Source organism: Geotrypetes seraphini, chromosome 3 (assembly GCF_902459505.1).
Source record: "Geotrypetes seraphini chromosome 3, aGeoSer1.1, whole genome shotgun sequence".
Taxonomy (NCBI): domain Eukaryota; kingdom Metazoa; phylum Chordata; class Amphibia; order Gymnophiona; family Dermophiidae; genus Geotrypetes; species Geotrypetes seraphini.
The window spans coordinates 217029668-217052643 of NC_047086.1; the positions used below are offsets into that span (position 1 = coordinate 217029668).

Below are 22976 nucleotides of genomic sequence, written 5' to 3' on the forward strand. Positions count from 1 at the left end.
GGGGTACCCCAGGACCGAGTTGAGAAACACTGGCTTAGAATATAAGTAAGCGCAGAAGTGTCGTGTGTGTGTTTAGGAAGCGGAAAGGGAGTAAAGAGAAATGAGAGCCAAGATGCTGATTTCAAGACTTACAATCTATTGCTAATGTTTGAGAAGCTGTTCTATAAGACAGTGTTCCCCAACCCTGTCCTGGAGGACCACCAGGCCAATCGGGTTTTCAGGATAGCCCTAATGAATATACATGGAGCAGATTTGCATGCTTGTCACTTCCATTATATGCAAATCTCTCTCATGCATATTCATTAGGGCTAGCCTGAAAACCCGATTGGTCTGTGGTCCTCCAGGATAGGGTTGGGGGACCACTGCCATAGAAGGTATTTAATATGTCCCCAGCAACCAGTCAGGAAGATTCCAACATAGCCGTGATATAATGAGATACAAGGTGGGGTTTGGTTTTGGGTTTTGGTAGAATTACTTACAACTGGGTATATCAGCCTATAGCATAGAGTGGTCATGAGCTGACACATGCCTCGTCTGCCATAAACCAGTCTCACAAATCCAGTTCTAACTTGGAGGTGCGGTTGTCAGTCAGTCACTAGGCTCAGCGTATAGAATCATGCCTAGGTGTGCTTAGGCATCCTAGAGGTAGGCACTGATATAGGCTAGGTTTAACCTGGCCTAATATACCAGTGCCTAACTCTGGTGCTTAGCAACATCTATGTCAACCATGCCTACTCTCTACCCGTAACCCCGTCTACTTTTCAACTAGACTTCGGGGGCACCTCAACTTAGGCATTGCCAGGCATTTCGCTGATATCCACATGCAACATACGAGGAATCTTCAAAAAGCTTCCACGCTTTTATTTATTTATTTTTTTTTTACGCTATTAAATATCTCAAAAGCAAATGATATCGCTTTTCTACAGGTGAGCCAGCTTGCCTGACTAACTAGTTGCATGACATTCTATGACACGCCCTCTTACCACTTCTCCTGCCCCCAGCTATTTCCCACGAAAATATGAAAGTGCGGAAACTGTAAATTGGCAATTTAAAAAATTATTTTTAATGGTGTGGTCAATTGCCACTACATTTAAACCATTAAAAAATAATTAAGTTGCTCACAAATTTTAGTTAGGCGTCGCTAGGTGGCCGTGATTAGGGCGCCATTTATAGAATCAGGCCCTTAGCACGTACAAAAAAGGTGGCAATAAGGGCTCATGTGGTAATATTTTTAATGGTCACTTGCGAATTGTGCAATTAACACATGGCCATTAATTCCGGAAATAGGAAATTCAGCCTATTTCTGGCTGCAGCGCAGGTAGTCTTGGCGCACAGGAAAGACCAGCGCTAAGGGCGAGCTAAAGCCACTTTTGCCACCTCCTTAGTAAAAGGACCCCAGGAGATTACGTCTACGCTAATAATAATTGCCTTCTTCAGCAAGACATAGCCATGAGCTCTTCGTTCTCTTTTTTTTTTTTTTTTTTCCAGTTCAAAGATATTTATTGATTTTAATAAAATACAAAAATACAATAAATGTTAACAAGGCAAGATACAGGCAAGTTGTACAAAGCAAAGAATCATAAAATATTGTCTGTGCAACACAACAAGCTAACCCCTGCCTATCTAAAAAGAGTGTCAGCGCAACCTGTTTTTTATTTTTGCCATTGACCAATTTGATCATTTACCATGCAAGTCGCTGATATTTACTAACTAAATCCTACTAAGTAAAAATAAATAAAGCTAGTGACAGTTAGGGAGCCTGGCCTGTGATCGGTGGCGTAGTGAGGGAGGTTGGCCCCCAGGGCATTGGCTCCCTGCATCGCCGCACCATGCGCTCCCCCACTCTTCCCTCTCTGCATTAGTGCCACCCGCCCTTCCCCCTGACGCTTGAGCGCCTCCTTTACCTGTGTACCTCTTGAAATATTGGCCAGCGCGAGCAGTATCTTCCACTTGCTGCTTACTCCAGCCTCGGTTCCTTTCTGATGTCATGTCCTGGTCCCATGACCAGGAAGTGACATCGGAAAGGAGCCCTGGCTAGCGTGAGCAGCAAGTGGAAAATGCTGCTCACACCGGAAAACATTTAAAGAGGTACGCGGAGAGGAGGAGAGATGCCAGCGCCCCTGCAAAGACAACACCCAGGACGGACCACTGTCCCCCCCCCCCAACTGCCCTATTACTACGCCACTGCCTGTGATTGAGTCTCTGTTCACTTTCTCTGATGTGGTTGTAAAGAAAACGATGTGTTGTAGTAGAGTTTATTAGAGAAATGACATCTGAATAACTGATGTTGGCTTTGCCAATGATTTTCTTCTTTTTCTCTGTATTTTACTTTCCCAGATGTTCCAGCCTATCATTCTGCTTATTCTCATCCTTGTGCTCTTTTCATCCCTTTCTTACACGACTATTTTTAAACTTGTCTTCCTTTTTACGCTGTTTTTTGTATTGTAACCCTCTCATCATTTTCTGTTCAGTGTTGCATTATTTTCCGTTTGTTTATTTTGTCCACTCACTAAGATAAGAAGTAGAAGAAACGTAGTTTGTCTTAGCCACTGCTGTAGAAAACACTGAAGACTACTATTTGTATAAAGAAAAATTCCTCGCTGTGTGCCATTTTGCAGGTAAGTTGTCAAATATGGAACAATAGTAGGGCTGTTATACCACTGGGTAATTCTCCAGGATTTTCTGGTTGTCCCTTTTTGATGTTTGTTGGTTCCCCTCCCCCTCATCAAAAGAGACAAGAACGTACAAAATGTGAACTGTTTCTTAAATCCAAGCATGCTCAGGGCTGGTGTTAGAGGCCTGATAGCTGTGTAATAGCACTTCAGGGCTGCAGAAGGAACAAATTCTCCTGAAACCATGGGGGACACTGTTTCCAGAACTCATTAAAGTTAGCTCTGGATTTACTGGCTATCAAAATTCCCGAGCTATGTACAGGGCTAAGCACTGGAAAACATCCGACCCACTGCATTTTTTCTCCTGATACAAAGATAGTAATACAGAAACATGATGGCAGATAAAGGCCAAATGGCCCATCCAGTCTGTCCATCCGCAATAACCGTTATCTCTTCCTCTCTCTTAAGAAATCCCATGTGCCTATCCCGGGCTTTCTTGAATTCAGACAGTGTCGCTGTCTCCACCAACCTCTTCCAGGAGACTGTTCCACGCATCTACCTCCCTTTCTGTAAAAAAAAGTATTTCCTTAGATTATTCCTGAGCCTATCACCTCTTAACTTCATCCTATGACCTCTTATTGCAGAGCTTCCTTTCAAATAAAAGAGACTCGATTCATAAGTATTTAAACGTCTCTATCATATCTCCCCTTTCCCACCTTTTCTCCAAAGTATACAGATTGAGATCTTTAAGTCTGTCCCCATATGCCTATATACTTGTTGCAGCTCGGAGGAATGTTTGATATGATCCCATGATTTCTGTGGCTGTATACAATTTGTTGAACCTGTAAATTTTGCAGCAATTGTAATCTGACCTCCTTTCTAAATTCTCGCAATCAACCATTCAAAAAACGGCAGGGCTGATATTAAGCCTGATTTAACCAGCCAGAATTGGCTCCTGGCCAGTTAAATTGCCTTTTCAGTGCTAACCAGTTATTTTCAGCATCATCTAACTAGTTAGCACCATTGAAAATAAGTTAGAACTGCTGCTGCTGCTTGACGATTAGTTCATCCAGTTAGCACCATCACAATTAATCTCTGATGATCTTAGCTTAGGTGACAAATTTTCAGTTGATACATCATGAACGCACAGAGTACACTTCCCCCTCCGGATTCACAGTTTCCATATCTACAAATTCGATTATTTGCAGTTTTAAAACAAAAATTTTTTTTTTTGTTTTTCGGGCTATTTTAAGCCCTGTAAGCCCCCCCTTAAGCCTTACCTGGTGGCCTAGCGGGTTTTCGGGGCAGGAGTGATCTTCCCACACTCCTGCCCCGTGCAGATCGCTCACGGGAAATGGCTGCCTTGAGCTCCTGTAGTCTCTTGAGCCATTTCCTATGAGCGATCAGCACGGGGCAGGAGCGTGGGAAGATCGCTCCTGCCTGAAAACCCGTAAGGCTTAAGGGGGGGGGGCTTTCGAGGCTTAAAATAGCCAGGGAAAGCGGTGGTTAGGGGCAGGACCGTCCCGAATATTATTCACGGTTTTTTAATATTTGCAGGCCGGCTCTGCCCCTAACCACCGTGAATACGGAGGGGGAAGTGTAGTTCACCTGAGGATTTCTGTCTCTCTCCAGTTCATTAATAACTCTCCCTACCTCACCCCCCCCAAATAATAATAATAATAAAGAAAGCCATACTGATGTGACTGTTTCGGGGAAGGAGCAAGGGGTAAAGAGGTTATATTGGAGGTTGGGAGCTTTTCCTATTTTTCAGATTAAAGTTCCTTGTTGGGCAGGGGTAGGCAATTCCAGTCCTCGAGAGCCAGAGCCAGGTCAAGTTTTCAGGATCTCCACTATGAATATGTATGAGATGGTTTTGCATGCACTGCCTCCTTGAGATGCAAATCTTTCTCATGCATATTTATTGTGGATATCCTGAAAACCTGAACTGGCTCCGGCTCTCGAGGACTGGAATTGCCTACCCCTGCCCAACAAGGAACTTTAATCTGAAAAATAGGAAAACAGTTTTTAGTCCCCCTCCCTCTCCCCCTAATTGTAGTTGTGTTACTGTTTAGTACAGTGTCTCGCAAACTTTGTGAAGCTGCAGCACACTAAACATGTTTAGTACTGTGGTGGGCTATCCCAGAACTGGAGCAGTTTTCCTCTGTGCCCACTCCAGGACTCTCCAGGCCCAAAATGGTGCTGATGACCCCTAGAGGTAATATTGCAGTATTACTGCTATGGTGCATTTTATCATAGAAGGAGATTTTAACTTCATTGTTGCTATTTACACCTGTATTTGTTCTCATACACTTGCAGTCCAGCCTCAAAAAATCAGACTATATAAACCCGTATTACAAAAAACGACACTGGCTACCTTTGGAAGGGTCATTGCTTGCCTTTGCTTCAAAACCATGACAGGTTCATCCCCAACCTATCTGTCTCACCAATTCAAATTCCCAGGCACAACTAATACACGCATTACCTACTTGTTCGCTTTTCCTAAAGGGCTGCACCTACAAGAGGTACCTCGATAGAACACTATCATTCCAAGCAGGCAAATGGAACAAACGTTTAACCAACTTCATCTCAAACGCACTTTCGTACCAAACGTTTAGGAAGTCAATCAAAACTTATCTCTTTGACAAATTTCTCTGACCCCCCACTTCAACCTTGATGTACTTCCAAAACACTTCCAAATAAACTTGACTAAACTTAACATGCCAATGTAATTTCGAAAGTTCTCTGTAATGTCCCTGTCTATATACAGTCTCTTCCCCTGTAAAACGTTTAGAACTGTTTGTGGTATGGCGGTATATAAAAATAAAGTTATTATTATTATTAAATGACTGAAATACCAGCATTTATTTGCTTACTTGCTGCCTAAATCCAGGCCGTCCATTATAGAATTATGTTTATATTTATTTAATTTGATAAAATTGCCCTTATTACAAAGCAAATCAGAGTGATGAATAAATCAAAATCAAGTTAAGAACTCCATAAAATATAAGATGGGATTTATCAATCATACAAGTCAATCAAAAACAGGAGAGAGAAAGAGAAGGAAAGCAAGAAAATAATCATTCTGCTATGCTAGTCAGGGCAATTATAGACTCTATAGGGGCCAGATTCTCCAACCAGTGTCGTTGTTGGTAGCCACCTTAAAAGCGGCTGCCAGTTGCATGTCAATCACGTGATGGCGACGGTTAGAGAATCACGCCTCCGGCCCACCGTGGGACCATGAAGTGACATCATGGGGAGAGCCGAGGCTAACATGGGCAGAAAGTTGGAGAGACTGCTCATATGAGGAAGGTAAAGAGGTATAGGGGAAGGGAAGGGGTGCGTGCGTGTGTTGGGGATGCGGGGGGGAGAGAAGAGGGTGGGCACTGCCTCGAGCGCCTCCCATCCTCACTATGCCGCTGCTCCTAGGTGCCTAAGTTCTGACCTTTGGTTTTTTAGTTTAAGCTTTATTAAATTTTAACATCTTACGGAATAAAGCAATACACAAATATATTATAAACATATGTATACCAACACTAAAAATTGTTAGCAGAAGCATGTCATTATCTATCTATCTATCCCTCCCTCCCTAACCCAAACCCCCACCCTACCACCCTCCCATTTGTCTGGCAGGTCATTCATGCAATCACACACACTGCTAAACAAAACCCTCCAAGGGGCTCCAAACATCCTTAAATGTGGCCCTATTCCCAGACCTTTCTGCTGAGTTAGCTTCATATCTATAAAAGAGACATACTGTCTCCCACCAAAAATAAAAATTCAAAAGTGTGAAGTCTTTCCAGTTCTTAACTATTGGTTATATTGCCACTCCAGACAGAACATAAGAATAGCCTTACTAGGTCAGACTAATGGCCCATCAAGCCCAGTAGCCCATTCTCACGGTGGCAAATCCAGGTCACTGGTACTTGACCAAAACCCAAGGTGTAGCAATATTCCATGCTACTGATACAGGGCAAGCAGTGACTTCCCTTGTGTCTTTCTTAATAACAGACTATGGACTTTTCCCCCAGGAACTTGTCCAAACCTTTCTTAAAACCAGCTACACCATCCACTCTTACCACATCATATGTTATGTCCTAAAACAGTGTCTCACAACATGGCCTTGGGATTCCTAAATAGTGGTGCCCAGTTATAGAAATGCCCCCTGTGTGTCTCTGTGCAGAACCTTGTGTATCTGGTATGTGCTACACAAATCATGATAATAACACACACACATACACACTATCTCCTAGACACCTAGCATCTCCTAGCTGCATCTACATCCCTCCACATCTCTTCCTTCTGAACCTCTCAGATGTACTTATTTAAAATACAAGTGCCAGAAATGTCCTACTCGCTCATCTCTCCCAGCTCAGCATATGTGTTTCCATAATATGAACTTTGAATCTAGACCCTCTTTTGTTTTTAAGGCATGACATAATTTATTCCACTTGTTATTTAAGGCAGCACCTCTTTTAAATGTGATAAAATGTTCACAGTTTTGTGAAATATTTTCAGTTGCCATAGCAATTTAAATACAGCATACAGAAATTAAATATTGCATTTTATTTTCTAAAGAGGCTTTTAAAAATCCCCTTGCAAACTGGAATGCAAGATGTTAAAACTCTCTGCTAGTCAAAAGAGGGGTGGGGGGGGGGTAAATAAAAGGTCATCCTCAACGGAAGACATCTAAAATTGGATTTTGACAGTGTTGCACTCCATTAAACCTAAAAATGTCCTGGACCTGAAGTTGTTTACACAAAATACTAGAGGTTCTAAAGTTACGGAGCACAGGGTTGGACAGAGAGCCTCCAGGGAGCTGACATCACACATGCCCCTGCTGGCCTGATGATGTTAAACCAATGCTCTTATTTTCCACAGGAGAAAGTTTGGATGTTCCCCCCAGTGCTGCTCAGCGCAAATGAAGCCTTACCTCCTTGTGTTCCTGCTAGGTGTTCTATCCAAGGACGGGCAGCAGACCCACAGTGGAGGCAGGGGGGGAGTCTGTTCTTCCAGCTACATCAGGATCCATCTTTCTGCTTTTAGTTAGGAGCAAGCCTACAGACTATCTGAAATTTGCAGTGCTGTCCCATTCCCCCCCTCCCCCCAATAAAAAAAGGTAAGGTTTATTTTGTTTTATTTTTATATGCATCTTTCTATAAACTGACATGTAGTTGGGACTTTGAGAATTCACTATAATCAGGTCAGCTACATTTGCATCTAAGCAAATGAACATTCCAGCCATACCATCTCCAGCCTCCCAGAAACACTGCAAACGGTTCAGTTGTTAGCCTCAGTGTTTTCAGATACTGCTCCGACTGATTAACAAGGCTGAAGCTGACAGAGCTGCCTTCCGTGCGTACTGGATCTGCCACTGGAAGGAACAGTTGAGGATCTGCTGAGCTTTAGTGAAAAGGACTCTGCTTAATGTTTAAACTTCTGAGTGTCTTTGAACACACGGAAGGATGCATGCATCTGTTAGCCAGTCCGAGGTAAGTGTGCAGTGAAATTCAGTTGAATGTGGATAAAAACTTTGCACCTTCCTGTCAGCATCACAAGCAAATTATAGTTGGAACCCGGGGTGCCCCTCAGCAATTAATTTCAGGGTGGCCCCTCTCCTTTCTTCCTGAAATCGAGAAGCCTCGTTAGATTTGCAAAGTCAGAGAATGTGAGCGTCAGCCTTGTCAGAGCAGTACATGCTTGAGCACCCAAGCATCCTTCACTGTGGCTAAGGAGGGGTGATTTGTGTTTTAGTTTATCATCCCCGAGCAGTTTGAAAAGCTGACTTCCATTCTGGGGAGCAGGGTGGCAGCAGGGACAGTTCAACTAACGACGGGAAGAGAACAAATGCTGGTGATCATTTACCAAGAGTCACTTTCTGGAAGGATAGTCCGACTTTGCTAGGAGCATTTAGAAAGCATGGATACAGGCAGTGCGACGGAGACAGTCACAATCCTGCCACACCAATGGCAAATTCACGGGGGGGGGGGATTCTGCACTTCCATTTAGGTGCCTCAAGGATGCACGGTGGAAACCTATTCTATAATGGTATCTGGGTGCTTGGATTGCTTTTTTGAATACTCTCGAAACCTGCAGTTACTGTAGCCCTAGACCTGGTATAACTGCAGCCGAGTAAATGCAGCAAGGATGCACATGGCGTACAATATTCTGAAGGTTACACACAGTTCCCCCCCCAACCACCCATGTAAGTGGTAGCCCCTGCCCACATCCTACACATGTATATGCCCTCTTACATCTATGAATTAAGTTACTTGCACCATTGTGGAATAGTTCTTAAGCACCCTGTCGGCACTTTCATAGATAAGTGGACGCTAATATGCATATTACACACACAGGGGGCTGGGTGCAGAGCCTGATAGGGGATGGAGGGAAAGGGGCTGGGTGCAGATCCTGGCAGGGCAGGGCACTTGAATATTAAGCCGCCTGACTTATATTAGAGTCAACCATTGTTCCTCCTTTTTTGGGGGAAAATGGGGGTCTCGACTTATATTCGAGTATGTATGGTATTTGGATTTATTAACCACCTTTTCTTCCTATAATTCAATTCTAATATCAGGTAGAAGGAAATGCCAAAGGGATGGAATGAGATTTTTAAAAAGCGAGTGGAGGGTGGATTTCACCCTCAAACAAAAACAGGGGGATGGAGAGGCGATGTGCAGAAACAGATCGAAGCAGGCGGGAGGGCCAACAGGGAGGTTGCAGAATTGCTCTTCATGTGTCTTTGTACAGCTCGTACATCTTCTGTGTGCTCCACAAGTCACAGCTGGCTTTGGGTGAAAGATTCACACTCAAAAGAGAATAGCAAATAGAAAGAGGCAGGAAGGGAGAGAAGGGTGGAGATTTCAGTTCACTCTGTGGCCGCTAAAATCATCTGGAAAGTGGTTTGAGAACAGTCCAGCTTTCAGAAGGGCAGTGAGCATAGACACAGGAATCAGGCTTGTGGTTTTATTCCTGGATCTCAGAGGGGAGATAGAAACAGAGACAGGAGCTGGAGCCTTCTGAGGAATGTAAGGCAGCAGAGACACCAGCTTTCAAAGCCTGTCAGGCACTTTCCCTTCCAGATAACAGAAGCCAAGTAAGAGCTACAGGGCTCCCAGCTTAAGGAAGCAGCTTGGAAGTGATGAACAGAGGATAAAAGCAAGGGCGAAAGAGAAGTGGCTCTCCAGGAAAGTTTTAGAAAAGCAAGTAAATGTTGATATTTGGCCATGGTTCCAGAAATATTTTTGACAAAGTCTCCACCTTGAAATGCCATTTGGCCTTACAAAGCTTTTAAGGGTGGATGCTAGATGTGAGACAAGCTTGGGAAGGACCACCTTAAATGTGCTTTGTGTGGTCTACTTTGGGAAATGCTGCTTATGGCACCTGTCTGCCTGGGCTGGGATATGCTTCTTTATACTTAGTCCTATTAATATCAAGTACAGCACCTGATACTCTTAACAATATGGGCATGTGTAATACAGACCCTCCATACTCGAGGCACCCTTTTATTGAGGTCACAAATTACTCATCCCACCCAGGGCCGGATTTAGATGAAAAGAGGCTCTAGACTATTCCACTTATGATGCCCTTTCACCTCCCATTTTTAAGTTTGTAAATTACATGAGAGATAATAAAATACATCATTACTGTGATATATATCAATATGTTAAATGAAACATGTTGTTATTGGTACTAACCTTTATAAAAAATGTGACACGGATAATAAAAAAAAAAAAAGTCGAACACTTATTTGGACATTTATTCTCAGCATCATATATAATACTTGTAAGAATAATTAATCAAACATAACACACAACATTGCCCCTTCCTATGTCCATAGTGCCCCCCAATGCGTCCTTCCTCACCTCACCCCCCCTCCGATGCCCGCCTGCCTCCCATCCCCCTTCCATTGAACACCCCCCATGCCATCCTGCCTGCCATTAACCCCCCATCCGATGCCAGTCTGGGCCACCCTGTCCTGATGGATCCACGTTTTGCCTCTCTCCCCGCGGGGCTGGGCTTTGCCCAGCTGTTTCCAGACTAACGTCTTTCCCTCCCCAATCCTCCTCCCAGGGCGAGAAAAAGAAAGGGAGAAGCCAAGTCGGCGCCCCGTTGCGGCCGGAGCCGGTTCTGATCCCGAAGCATAGAATTTCTCCTTATTTTCGGTTCAGTGTTTTAGTGTTCACTGTTTTTAGAATAGTGTAATTTTAATTTTGCTAACAATTTGAATATAGGCCCCTCTTGATCTTGAGGCCCTAGGCTGAAGCCTAGTTAGCCTATAGGAAAATCCAGCCCTGATCCCACCCGACCTCTTGCTGCTATTGGCTGCTTCACTGCTAAGGAGTCTCTTGGATGAAGGGCAAACCAAAGAAGCTGTTCACAGACTGAGGACTGCTGATTGTTCTGTATAGGCATTTTTTAAAGTACAGTAAAACCTTGGTTTGCAAGCATAATTCGTTGCAGAAGCATGCTTGTAATCCAAAGCACTCGTATATCAAAGCGAATTTCCCTATAGGAAATCATGGAAACTCAGACGATTCGTTCCACAACCCAAAAACTTTAATACATAATACTATGTGTACCGTATTTTCACGCATATAACGCGCGCGTTATACGCGTTTTTACCTACCGCGCATACCCCTCGCGCGTTATACGCGTGAGCGCGGTATACAAAAGTTTTTCTACATAGTTCCCACCCCGCCCGATGCCCGATTCACCCCCCCAGCAGGACCGCTCGCACCCCCACCCCGAACGCCCGCTCGCACACGCTCCCACCCGCACCCGCATCCACGATCGGAGCAAGAGGGAGCCCAAGCCCTCTTGCCCGGCCGACTCCCCAAGTCCCCGACAATATCGGGCCAGGAGGGAGCCCAAACCCTCCTGGCCACGGCGACCCCCTACCCCCACCCCGCACTACATTACGGGCAGGAGGGATCCCAGGCCCTCCTGCCCTCGACGCAAACCCCCCTCCCTCCAACGACCGCCCCCCCCCAAGAACCTCCGACCGCCCCCTCAGCCGACCCGCGACCCCCCTGGCCGACCCCCACGACACCCCCACCCCCCTTCCCCGTACCTTTGGTAGTTGGCCGGACAGACGGGAGCCAAACCCGCCTGTCCGGCAGGCAGCCAACGATGGAATGAGGCCGGATTGGCCCATCCGTCCCAAAGCTCCGCCTACTGGTGGGGCCTAAGGCGCGTGGGCCAATCAGAATAGGCCCTGGAGCCTTAGGTCCCACCTGGGGGCGCGGCCTGAGGCACATGGTTGGGTTGGGCCCACGCGCCTTAGGCCCCACCAGTAGGCGGAGCTTTGGGACGGATGGGCCAATCCGGCCTCATTCCGTCGTTGGCTGCCTGCCGGACAGGCGGGTTTGGCTCCCGTCTGTCCGGCCAACTACCAAAGGTACGGGGAAGGGGGGTGGGGGGGTCGTGGGGGTCGGCCAGGGGGGTCACGGGTCGGCTGGGGGGGCGGTCGGAGGTTCTTGGGGGGGGGCGGTCGTTGGAGGGAGGGGGGTTTGCGTCGAGGGCAGGAGGGCCTGGGATCCCTCCTGCCCGTAATGTAGTGCGGGGTGGGGGTAGGGGGTCGCCGTGGCCAGGAGGGTTTGGGCTCCCTTCTGGCCCGATATTGTCGGGGAGTCGGCGGTCCTTCGGGGTGGGGGTGCGAGCGGTCCTGCGAGGGGGGGTGGTGAATCGAACGTCGGGGGGGGCATCAGGTTTTCAGGGTGGGGACAGGACTTCAAGGGGGAGAGGAGAGTCGGGGCGGGCGAAAGGAGAGTCGGGGTGGCCAGAGGAGAGTTGGGGCGGGTGAAAGGAGAGTTGGGCAGCATGCGCGGTATACGTGTGTGCGCGGTATATAAAACTTTCTGTACATAAATTTGTGTTTTTCGTGCGCTATACCCGTGTGCGCGTTTTACACGGGTGCGCGTTATCTATGTGAAAATACGGTACTTATATTGCAAGACTTCGCTCATTTAGAACAGTCACTATACTCCTGCAGCATCAGAGAGAGAAGAGCCATCGGTTCAGTTGTGATGGTGTGACACAGGTATACTTAACATGAGCATTTATTTTTTTTTCTCAAAACGGGACAGGACCCTCCCCCCCACTCTCCCCCCCCCCCCCCGGACCCTCCCCTGGACCCCATTAAATATAGTGCAAAATATAGACAGCAGATATAAATTCTCAAAATTGACACATTTTGATCACTAAATTGAAAATAAAATAATTTTTCCTTCCTTTGTTGTCTGGTGATTTCATGAATCTCTGGTTGTACTTCCTTCTGACTGTGCATCCTTTCTTTCTCTCTCCATAACTACACAAGCCTCCCTCCCCCCCTGGCAGTTCTGATGTCGGAGAGGAAGTTCTGGGCCAGCCAGGCAGCATAGAACTTCCTCTCTGATGTCAGAATTGATGTTGGGGGGTAGGGGGGAGGGTTGTGCAGTCGCAGCTGCACGCACCTAATCTGTGCTAATCCAGCTGCGTCAGAGAAATCCCAGGCTCCGCGATCGCCTGTCCTGTTGTCCCCACGCACAGCTTCGGGACACTCTCTCTGAAAACGGGACATTTCAGCATCCTAAAGCTGTGCGTGGGGACAACGGGACAGGTGATCTAAAAACGGGACGGTCCCGTTGAAAACAGGATGTATGGTCACATTATGTATACTGTATGTACTCGTAATGCAAGACTTTGCTTGTTTAGAACAGTCACTACACTCTTGCAATGCCAGAGAGAGAAGAACCATTGGCTCAGTTGTGATGTGTGTAAACTATATATACTTGTATTGCAAGACATTGCTTGTATATCAAGTTAAAATTTAATCAAATGTTTTGCTTGTCTTGCAAAACACTTGCAATCCAAGGTTTTACTGTATATTTTTTAACATTCAATATATTTAAACAATAGAAAAAGATACCACAGCCATTTCATTGCTTCTCTGACCTGTCTGCAGTGCAGTGGTATAGCCACAGGTGGGCACAGGCCCATCTATTTTTTCCTCAGTTCCGCCCAGTCTAATGGCCCATGAGGCCCCCCCGAGACACCTCAGTGGTAGTACCTCACTCCTTTCCGCCCCAAACTGGCATCTGCCCATCTTTCTCTTCATCAGGGTCAGGGGATAATGCCGGAGCCAGCCGGTTTTTCGTAAGGTTAAGTTCACAGCTTTTGCAGGCCGGCTCCGGCATTATCCCCTGACCCTGATGAAGGAATGAAGCGCGGGGCTGGTGGAGAAGCAGCTAAGTTAAAACGCTGTTATATTAAGCTATTATAAAAGTATAAGAAAATGACACAAAGTAAAAACATTTAAGAAAATATAAAGTAAGTTGTGGGGGTCACACTATAGTTTCAAGGATCGATGAGGAGTGCTGCCACACTTGGATGGTATTCTGAGGATCCTTTTCTAGTGTGGCTATCAGCAGTATTATTTCAGCACTGGTGTGTGGTATGTTAGTATTCTGATCATCTTCTGTGAATGCCACTTTATAGTTTGGACTTGTCTGATGTGTAGGGCAGGTTTTCATTCAGTTTCATAATGTCCTTTTGTAATACTGTACAGCATCTCTTAAGGCAGGTGAAAATGGAAGCATTTTGCTGACCTGTTTCTGAAGCATCGAGGAATGAGCTTAGAATAGCGGACGGAAAAGGTGTGTGTGTGCAGCAGCAGTATTGACAGGACACGCAGGGGCTCTGAGCAAGTGGAGCCACATTGCAGAGGTATGTGAATAACCTGAATTACTGATGATGCAGAAGAGTACATTTTCAGGTCAATAAAATTGCCTATTTAGGGCTAACTGCTAATTTTCAGCAGGACTTAACTGGAGCCTTAACGCTCATGACATGTAAATGTACAGCCCCCTGTTCCAGACCCATTTGAAACCATGGAGCCATCGTTGGATGGCACAGTCATCAACGTACGTGTTAAATCTAAACTATCAAAAACTGCTGTTGTCAACACTGATACTCTGGACCATGCACCGGCCAGAAGGCATCACAAGACTACAGTATGTCGAGAGAGGATTACTTTGCACTCAACGTATCAAGCAAATGTCAGCTCTGTTTGCAAGATGGCAACCAAGGCCCTCTTCTGTCAAACTGCGATAGCAGTTTTTAGCGCGGGGAGCCACGCTGAAAGCCTGCGCTGCTCCTGACGCACATTGATGTCCTATGAGCATCGGGAGCAGCGCGGGCCATTCAGCGCGGCTCCCCACACTAAAAACTGCTATCGCAGTTTGATAGAAGAGGGCCCAAGTATATTATAGCTGAGAGTGTACCACATCTGTTTTCTTTATATGTTACATTAGCATATAGCAAACTTTGTGCCATGGCACACCAGTGTGCCTCCTGAGATTTCAGGTGTGCTGCGACACACAGGCAAGGAGGAGAATCATCCACACCGGCTGACTGCCTACAGGACATGCCTCTCGAGAGGCATGTCCTGTAGGCAGTCAGCCAGCGCGGATGACTCTCCTCCTCCCCCCGCACCTCCCCTCCTCCCGGATCCCTCCACCAAAGCAGGTAGCGGTCATATGGGCCTCCACACATGCGCGGACCTCGACGCAATGACGTCAAGCATGTGCGTGACATAATCACGTCGACGACCACGCACTTCTGGGTGCCTTCCGGTTGGGACACTGGGTTTAGTGTCCTGATAGCTTTAAAGTTTGCAATACACTGTTACAGCATCGCTCTTTCCTGTCTCTCCATGCTTTGGTTTCCAAGTTTATTTCTTACTTATATACCGCCTATCAGTGGAGGTTGTCTAAGTGTTTTTTACATTCAGGTACTCAAGCATTTTTTTTTTCTTTGTTCTGTGTAAAGGATGTACTGATCTTAGCTACTCAGTAATACTCCTACACTGTTTATGCCCTCTTCCTGCATTCTGGCCGATGCTGAAAATTGCACCTAAGCAGCCTCTGCAGTGTGGGGGAGGGGAGGAGGGCCCACAGAAGGAAAGAGCCCACTTCCTTCCCTGAAGGGCCCTCCATTTGAACTGTAGTCACTGGCTCTTAGTGATGGCACTATAGAGAAACTGCTAGGTCCATGCAAGGTCTAAGCTGAGCCCTCTGTCTCTCAGAGCCCGTGACTGCTTCCAGAGCTCATGCCAGCTTGGCACAGACTGATTCCATCATGCTGGCAGCGTTCATTGAGTTGCTGCAGCTGCTTCACTGTGTCTTGTCCAGCCCAAGGGTTACCACTACGTGAGGCAAGAATGGAAACTGATACAGAAAATTATGTACGGTAGCTAGATATAAATTATTCACGTTAGCAGCAGCAATAATCACCCCTGTGGAATTTTTTGCTCTTTGTAATATATATATATTTAAAAATATAGTTCTTGGCAAGAATTTCTTGTGGAATTATTCAGCCTTTGTGCTGATCTACAAACTGTGTTTAATTTATCCCACACATTCCCACAATTATACAAGAGATTAAGGTCTTATGAAAGTGTTTAAATATTTTTTGTGCATGTAAGGATGAAGAGAAAACAGGAATGCTCTTTAATTTCAAGACGGTCAATCTTCCCATCTCCTCATATTTGTCTGCCACCAGTTTCACTGAGCTTGGCACCCTGCTCTGACAACAGGGCCCCTTCTTTACAAGGAAGTGGGATTTGAGGAGCAGATAGCAGGCGGTCCAGAGCCTGGTGCCTGACTTCATCAAAAGCCTGATATGCAATAGCACTCCTGCCATGCTTCATTGCAGTATGCAATGTAATTCCTGATGGATGAGATGATTAGAATCTTCTTCCAAGGTGGTTTCCTATTCACAGTAACAGCTAAGTTAGGCTTGCGTAGTGTTGTAAGCAGCTACTACTCCTGAAGTGAAAAGTATCCTTTCCTCTGGCTCCAGTTATAATGAGATCATTGCCAAACAGGGGTCACCTATTTAATAATCTGACTAACTAGTTTGCTTAACAGTGGCTAAGGGTACTGAGACAGTGGTCTAGTTGTAGCACTGCATACTTAAATGAAGCAGACCTAAGCTTGATTGCCAAGCCTGGTTTTTGTACCAAGAATGAACCAGGGGATGGGGATGGGGAGGGGGGGGACACAGAAGGTCACTACCTCAAAGGAACTCCAATCATCTTTCATAGAATGACCAACTAGCTAAGTGGTTGTCAGTTTAGTACTGTACTATTTATTTACTTGTGAATTGAGGCTATGTAATGCAGCCCTGATTCTATAAAATCTGCCTTAAATTAGACACCAATATTGGCACTGATTCTGTAAAACATTATAAAATCATGCTTAGCATTGCCTTACTATCCTAACATTTAAACACACCATATTTATGCCAGGGTTTTCTTCAACTAACGACACCTAATTCACAAAAAGAATATAAGAATGGCCACACGGGGTCAGACCAATGATCTATCTAGCCCATTATCCTATTTTCATAGTACCTGACAAAAACCCAAATAGTAGCAACATTCCATGCTACCGATCCCAGGGCAAGCAGTGGCTTCCCCCTTGTCTGTCTCAGTAACCTTTTCCTCCAGGAACTTGTCCAAACCTTTTTTAAACCCATCTACATTAACTGCAATTACCACATCCTCTTGCAACACATTCCAGAGCTTAACTATTCTATGAGTGAAAAATATTTCCTTCTATTGGTTTTAAAAGTATTTCCTTGTAACTTAATTGAGTGTCCCCTAATCTTTCTAATTTTTGATGGAGTGAAAAATCAATTCACTTGTAACCATTCTATACCACCTAGGATTTTGTAGATTTCAATCATATCTCCCCTCAGCTGTCTCTTTTCCAAGCTGAAGAGCCCTAACCTCTTTAGTCTTTCCTCTTACAAGAGGAGCTCCATCCCCTTTATCATCTTGCTCATTCTTCTTTGAACCTTTTCTAATTCTGCTATAACCTTTTTGAGATATGGCAACTAGAATTGAACACGATGTTCATGGTGAGGTCACACAATGGAGCAATACAGAGGCATTATAATATTCTTAGTCTTATTTACCATTTCTTTTCTAGTAATTCCTAGTAGAGAATGAAACTGGGAAAAAATTTGTCCCTGTCTCCGCCCGGTCCCCTTGAGCTCAGTCCCTGTCCCTGCTCCATCCCCGCAAACCATCTGATCCCATCCACACAGCCCTCAATTAGCTTTATACTAAATTTATTATATTAAAGTATAAAAAGAAACAATATTCTGTACAATTGTTACTTTATAAATCAAAGTTCTGGTTGCTGAACTAGAGAAAGAGATGTTCAGCTGGCAAGGCTTTGTTTATAAATGTTTATCAACACAACTAATATACTACTTTATCCTAAAGCAAGAAAATAAATAGAAATTTGTTTTCTACCTTTGTTATCTGGTTTCTGCTTTCCTCATCGTCTCCTCATTCAATTCCTTCCATCCACTGTCTGCCTTCTCTTTGCCTCTTCCATATGCTCTGTTTCTGTGCCTCCCCCTTCCATCTCTCCCTCCACCACCACCCCCATTGTTCTGGAACCCATCTTCTTCCCTCTGGCATAGTCTGCCATCTCTGTTTTCTTCCCTTTCAGCATCTTCTCCCCACTCTTACTTACCCATTTCCCTTCAGCGTCTTCTCCCCTCTCTCTCTTCCCCATTTCCCTTCAGCGTCTTCTCCCCTCTCTCTCTCTTCCCCATTTCCCTTCAGCGTCTTCTTCCCACTCTCTCTTCCCCATTTCCCTTCAGCATCTGTTCCTCTCCACCCCCCTTTAGGACCTTTTGGCGGTCCAGCAGCCCCCCTTCCTCCCACTTGCCGCGGTCCGAGTATCTCTCTCCCTTCCTACCCCTTAACCTTCGTGGCGATTTTTCATTTTCTTTCTAAAAGCAGCCAGAGCCTTGAAGTCGTACGTGTCTGCCGGAAACTTCTCCTCTGATGCAACTTCCTGTTTCCAGTTGCATCAGAAGAGAACTTTCTGGCAGCCACACGCGACTTCAAGACTCCAGCTGCATGTAGAAAGAAAATTAAAAATCACCACAAAGGTAAGGGGAAGTGAGGGAGGGAGATGCCCAGATGGACGGCGGCGATCGTTGGGAAGGAGGGAAGGGATTGCTGGACCACACGATCAGTGACTGCGCGCGTTTCCTCCATTAACTGTGGAGACAAGGCCATTCACCGCACCACGAGGTGGTGAATGGTCTTGTCCCCGTACCTACAGCAACCACTTTTTTTCCCCACCGTTTCGGCGGGTTACCCACAGCTAGCCGTGGGTAACAGCAACCGTTTCTTTCTCTAATTCCTAGCATCTTGTTTGCTTTTTTGACTGTCATACATTGGGCAGAAGATTTCAGCTTATTGTCTACGATGACACCTAGATAATTTTCTTGGGCACTAACCCCTAAAGTGGACCCTAGCATCTGGTAACTATGATTTGGATCTTTCTTCCCAATGTACATCACTGCATTTGTCCACATTTAATTTCATCTGCTATTTGGATGCCCAGTCTTCCAATTTCCTAAGGTCTGCATGTAATTTTCCACAGTCTACATGCGTTTTAACAACTTTGAACAGTTTAGTGTCACCTGCAAATTTAATCACCTCATTCGTTGTTCCAATTTCCAGATCATTTATAAATATGTTAAATAGCATCGGTCCCAGTACAGATTCCTGCAGCACTCCACTATTCACCCTTCTCCATTGAGAAAAATGGCCATTTAACCCTACTTTTTCTGTCCAATAACCAATTCCTAAGCCACAACAAAACATTGCCTCCTATCCCATGACTCTTAAATTTTCTCAGGATCCTCTTATGAGGAACTTTGTTGAAAGCTTTCTGAAAATCCAGGTCCACCTAACTTGAAAACACACCCATGATCCACCCGCATCTGGAATACTGCGTCCAATATTGGTCGCCGTACCTTAAGAAGGATATGGCGTTACTCGAGAGGGTTCAGAGGAGAGCGACACGTCTAATAAAAGGGATGGAAAACCTTTCATACGCTGAGAGATTGGAGAAATTGGGTCTCTTTTTCCTGGAGAAGAGGAGACTTAGAAGGGATATGATAGAGACTTACAAGATCATGAAGGGCATAGAGAGAGTAGAGAGGGACAGATTCTTCAAACTTTTGAAAACTACAAGAACGAGAGGGCATTTGGAAAAATTGAGAGGGGACAGATTCAGAACCAATGCTAGGAAGTTCTTTACTCAACGTGTGGTGGACACCTGGAATGTGCTTCCAGAGAACATAATAGGGCAGAGTATGGTACTGGGGTTTAAGAAAGGATTGGACAATTTCCTGCTGCAAAAGGGGATAGAGGGGTATAGATAGAAGATTACTGCTCAGGTCCTGGACCTGTTGGGCTGCCGCGTGAGCGGACTGCTGGGCACGATGGACTTCAGGTCTGACCCAGCGGAGGTATTGCTTATGTTCTTATGATCCACCTCTAGCCACGCCCACTTTTAGTAGAGGCATTTTGGTCTAGGTGCTTACATTTTATAGAATCGAGTTTTGAATTAGGCACCTAATTTTCAATTAAGTCCAATTAAAGCCCTTTGAGGTGTTGAGTGCCAATATCAGCACCAATTAAGCCGATTAAGTTAGGCACCGATCTTGGCACCTACCTTTAGGTGAACTTTATAGAATCAGGGCCTAAATGTCTTAACTACTGGTGTTATGAAAATGCTGTTTTAGCTATAATTTTTCATTTTTAGGAATGTTCCTTCTTTTGAAATAACATTGAAAATGAGTAGAATAAAACATGAATTTCCATGTCTTTCTTGTGCAAACTCTTCACAAATAGAGTGTCATTAATTGCACGCACAAACCATCACACATTTGTAAATAATGCACAGACTTTCAGAAGTCTGTGCACTGTAGTTTTTGAAGACATTGCTCTTGTAATGATAAAAAGAAATAAATGAACATTCCCGGAAATGACACAACATGAAATTTTTTTCACTGCACTCCCCTATCCATTTTTACAGTGTTGTTGACGTGATTGTTTGCTTAAATTTTACACCAGATAACTATCTGGTGATATTAGTTGGATTTCATTAAACCTGTTTTTATCTTCTTTAGAGCTGAACACTAGTAAATCTTATTTGGGTAAGGAACACCCAGCCTCTGTGAAGCACCAGAAAAGGAAAAGAGAGGACCAGACACGGCCTACTAGTTGATCCTCACACTGGATCTATGGACTTACGCAGGCAGTTAGAAAGCTCTGAGGGGAGCTGGAATATGGAAAAGATGGAACTGCTTGAGCGATTTGACAGTGAAAGAAAAGAATGGGAATGCCAATGGAAGGTTATGCAGAGGAAGATCGAAGAGGTAGTTAAGCTATTTTTGTTGAGAATCTTTCTGTTTCAGGAAGTCCCTGTTATTATTGAGTGCTTATACTGGTGCATGGCCTTAATCAAGGCTGGCAGTTGTCCACCCACAGATAAAAGTTGCTGTCCATATCAGTTTTATGGCCACCACCTGCCATTGGCTTTTTGCCATACTAGGCATATGCTTTTTCACCACCTTCATTGTCTCCACTTATTTTTCTGTGAAAGGTCAGTGTCGTAACACTTGCCCAGCCAAAGACCCATGCTGAGGGCACTGTCGGCGCTCATTAATCAGTCAGTAGGCAGCGAGATGAAAGAGATTGAATTCAGGGTGATGCATGAAACCGAGGATAAGATTTATTAAAGGCAGACAGAGACTTTTTACATTGCATGTTGAGATGGAAATTGAGACATTCGGACTGGGGGCACCGTTCCCCCCAGTATTTTACAGAAGGCTTTGCCAAACACGGAGCCTTTTGTAAAATACTATGAGGAGATGCTGGCCTGCATGTGTATTGGGTGCAGTCTCCAGCAGAAGCAGCAATTTTACAAAGCAGCAAGTGAGAAAAAAGAGCGTCCTGTTCTCTTCAATTGTGAATGGGAACAACTTTTTTAAATCACTGCTTCTGACAATCTTGCACCCAATACCCTCTCACACCAGGCACGCTACCCTCTCAAACACCCCCACACCCCAAACACCCCTTGGACAACAGCACATGTTCCCTCCACCTCAACAATTTCCCCACAACAGCATATGTTCCCCTGACACTCTTCCCAACTAGAGAGTTGCATGGGGACAGAATTCCCACCCATCCCCGCCAGGATCCTCTCCGTCCCCACCCGTCCCCGTCAGGATCCTCTCCGTCCCCACCCATCCCCGTCAGGATCCTCTCCGTCCCCACCCGTCCCCGTCAGGATCCTCTCCGTCCCCACCCGTCCCCGTCAGGATCCTCTTCGCCCCCACCCATCCCCGCAAGAAATTACCTCCATCCCTGCCCGTCCCCATAAAAAGCAGCAATTACTTCTGACAGGATCATCAATTCCACAGTTGCTTTTGTGTTTGTGCTGCTGTTTTCCTTGTGGAATCTCTTTGGTGGAACCCTTTTTTTGTTTTCTGTTCAGGTAATTAACTTATAAACCCCATCTTTTACTAAGGCTGACGTGTCCATTATATTATATGGACGAACCCTGCTTCCAAAGCCTTCCATCCCCGTGGGAGTCCCGTGGGCCAGAGGGGGGTCCCCGTGGGAGTCCCGTGGGTTAGGGGGGGGATTCCCACGGGAACCCCGCAGGACCCGCAGGATTCCCGCGATCCCCGTTCCCGTGCAGACCTCTACTCCCAACCCCTTGTTCAGAGCTAGAAAAGTATCCTGACAACTCCTCCATAACAGCAAAGCCTCCCTACCCACCTGCCTTCAGTTCCATCCCCCACTCTTACTGTGGATCTCTGGTAGTCTGGTGAGACCATAAGCAATCCCCCGTTGTGTCTGCTCTTCTTGGCCTGGGTTTAAAAGAGCCCCCTTCACCCCTAGTGGTAGTCTCATGCTGCCAGATGGTACAGCTGCAGAAACCAGTAAGAGCAATCAAAGTGGAGGAAAACCAAAGTAGCAGGTGCTGACTTTAAACTTTAATTTTACAAAAAAAAACCAACAAAACAATGCAAAAGTTTACCGGTCAATATTCATCCAGCGGTGACCAAAAAAGCAAACAAGATGTTAAAAATTATTTTAAAAGGGATGATTAACAAGACTAAGAATGTTATAATGCCTCTGTATCGCTCCATGGTGCGACCTCACCTGGAGTATTGGGTTCAATTCTGGTCTCCTTATCTCAAGAAAGCTATAGTGGCACTAGAAAAGAAGAGTGACCGAGTTGATAAAGGGGATGGAACTCCTCTCGTATGAGGAAAGACTAAAAAGGTTAGGGCTCTTCAGCTTGGAAAAGAAACAGCTGAGGGGAGAATATGATTGAAATCTACAAAATCCTGAGTGGAGTAGAACGGATACAAGTGTATTGATTTTTCACTCTGTCAAAAATTACAAAGACTAGGAGACAGTCGACAGATTACAGGGAAATACTTTCAAAACCAATAAGAAAATATTTTTTCCCTCAGAGAATAGTTAAGCTC

At 45.3% G+C, this 22976-nt stretch overlaps 2 protein-coding genes across 3 annotated transcripts in view; both read left to right on the top strand.

Annotated features, from left to right (window-relative positions):
• The window catches only part of SOGA3 (SOGA family member 3), a 74593-nt gene extending 72145 nt beyond the window's left edge, over window positions 1-2448 (top strand). Inside the window, exon 7 of the mRNA XM_033938691.1 lies at window positions 2338-2448. Within this exon, the coding sequence (XP_033794582.1) occupies window positions 2338-2448 (111 nt within the window). The remainder of the gene's footprint in view (window positions 1-2337) is intronic.
• A 5011-nt stretch (window positions 2449-7459) lies between these two features.
• The window catches only part of KIAA0408 (KIAA0408 ortholog), a 56090-nt gene continuing 40573 nt past the window's right edge, over window positions 7460-22976 (top strand). The window contains exons 1-3 of one of the 2 annotated variants that reach the window (XM_033938692.1): window positions 7460-7728; window positions 14158-14315; window positions 20601-20849. In XM_033938692.1, the coding sequence (XP_033794583.1) occupies window positions 20715-20849 (135 nt within the window). In that variant the 5' untranslated portion in view covers window positions 7460-7728; window positions 14158-14315; window positions 20601-20714. Of the gene's footprint in view, window positions 7729-7770; window positions 8102-14157; window positions 14316-20600; window positions 20850-22976 lie in introns of those variants that run through there. The other variant, XM_033938693.1, reaches the window with a different exon arrangement.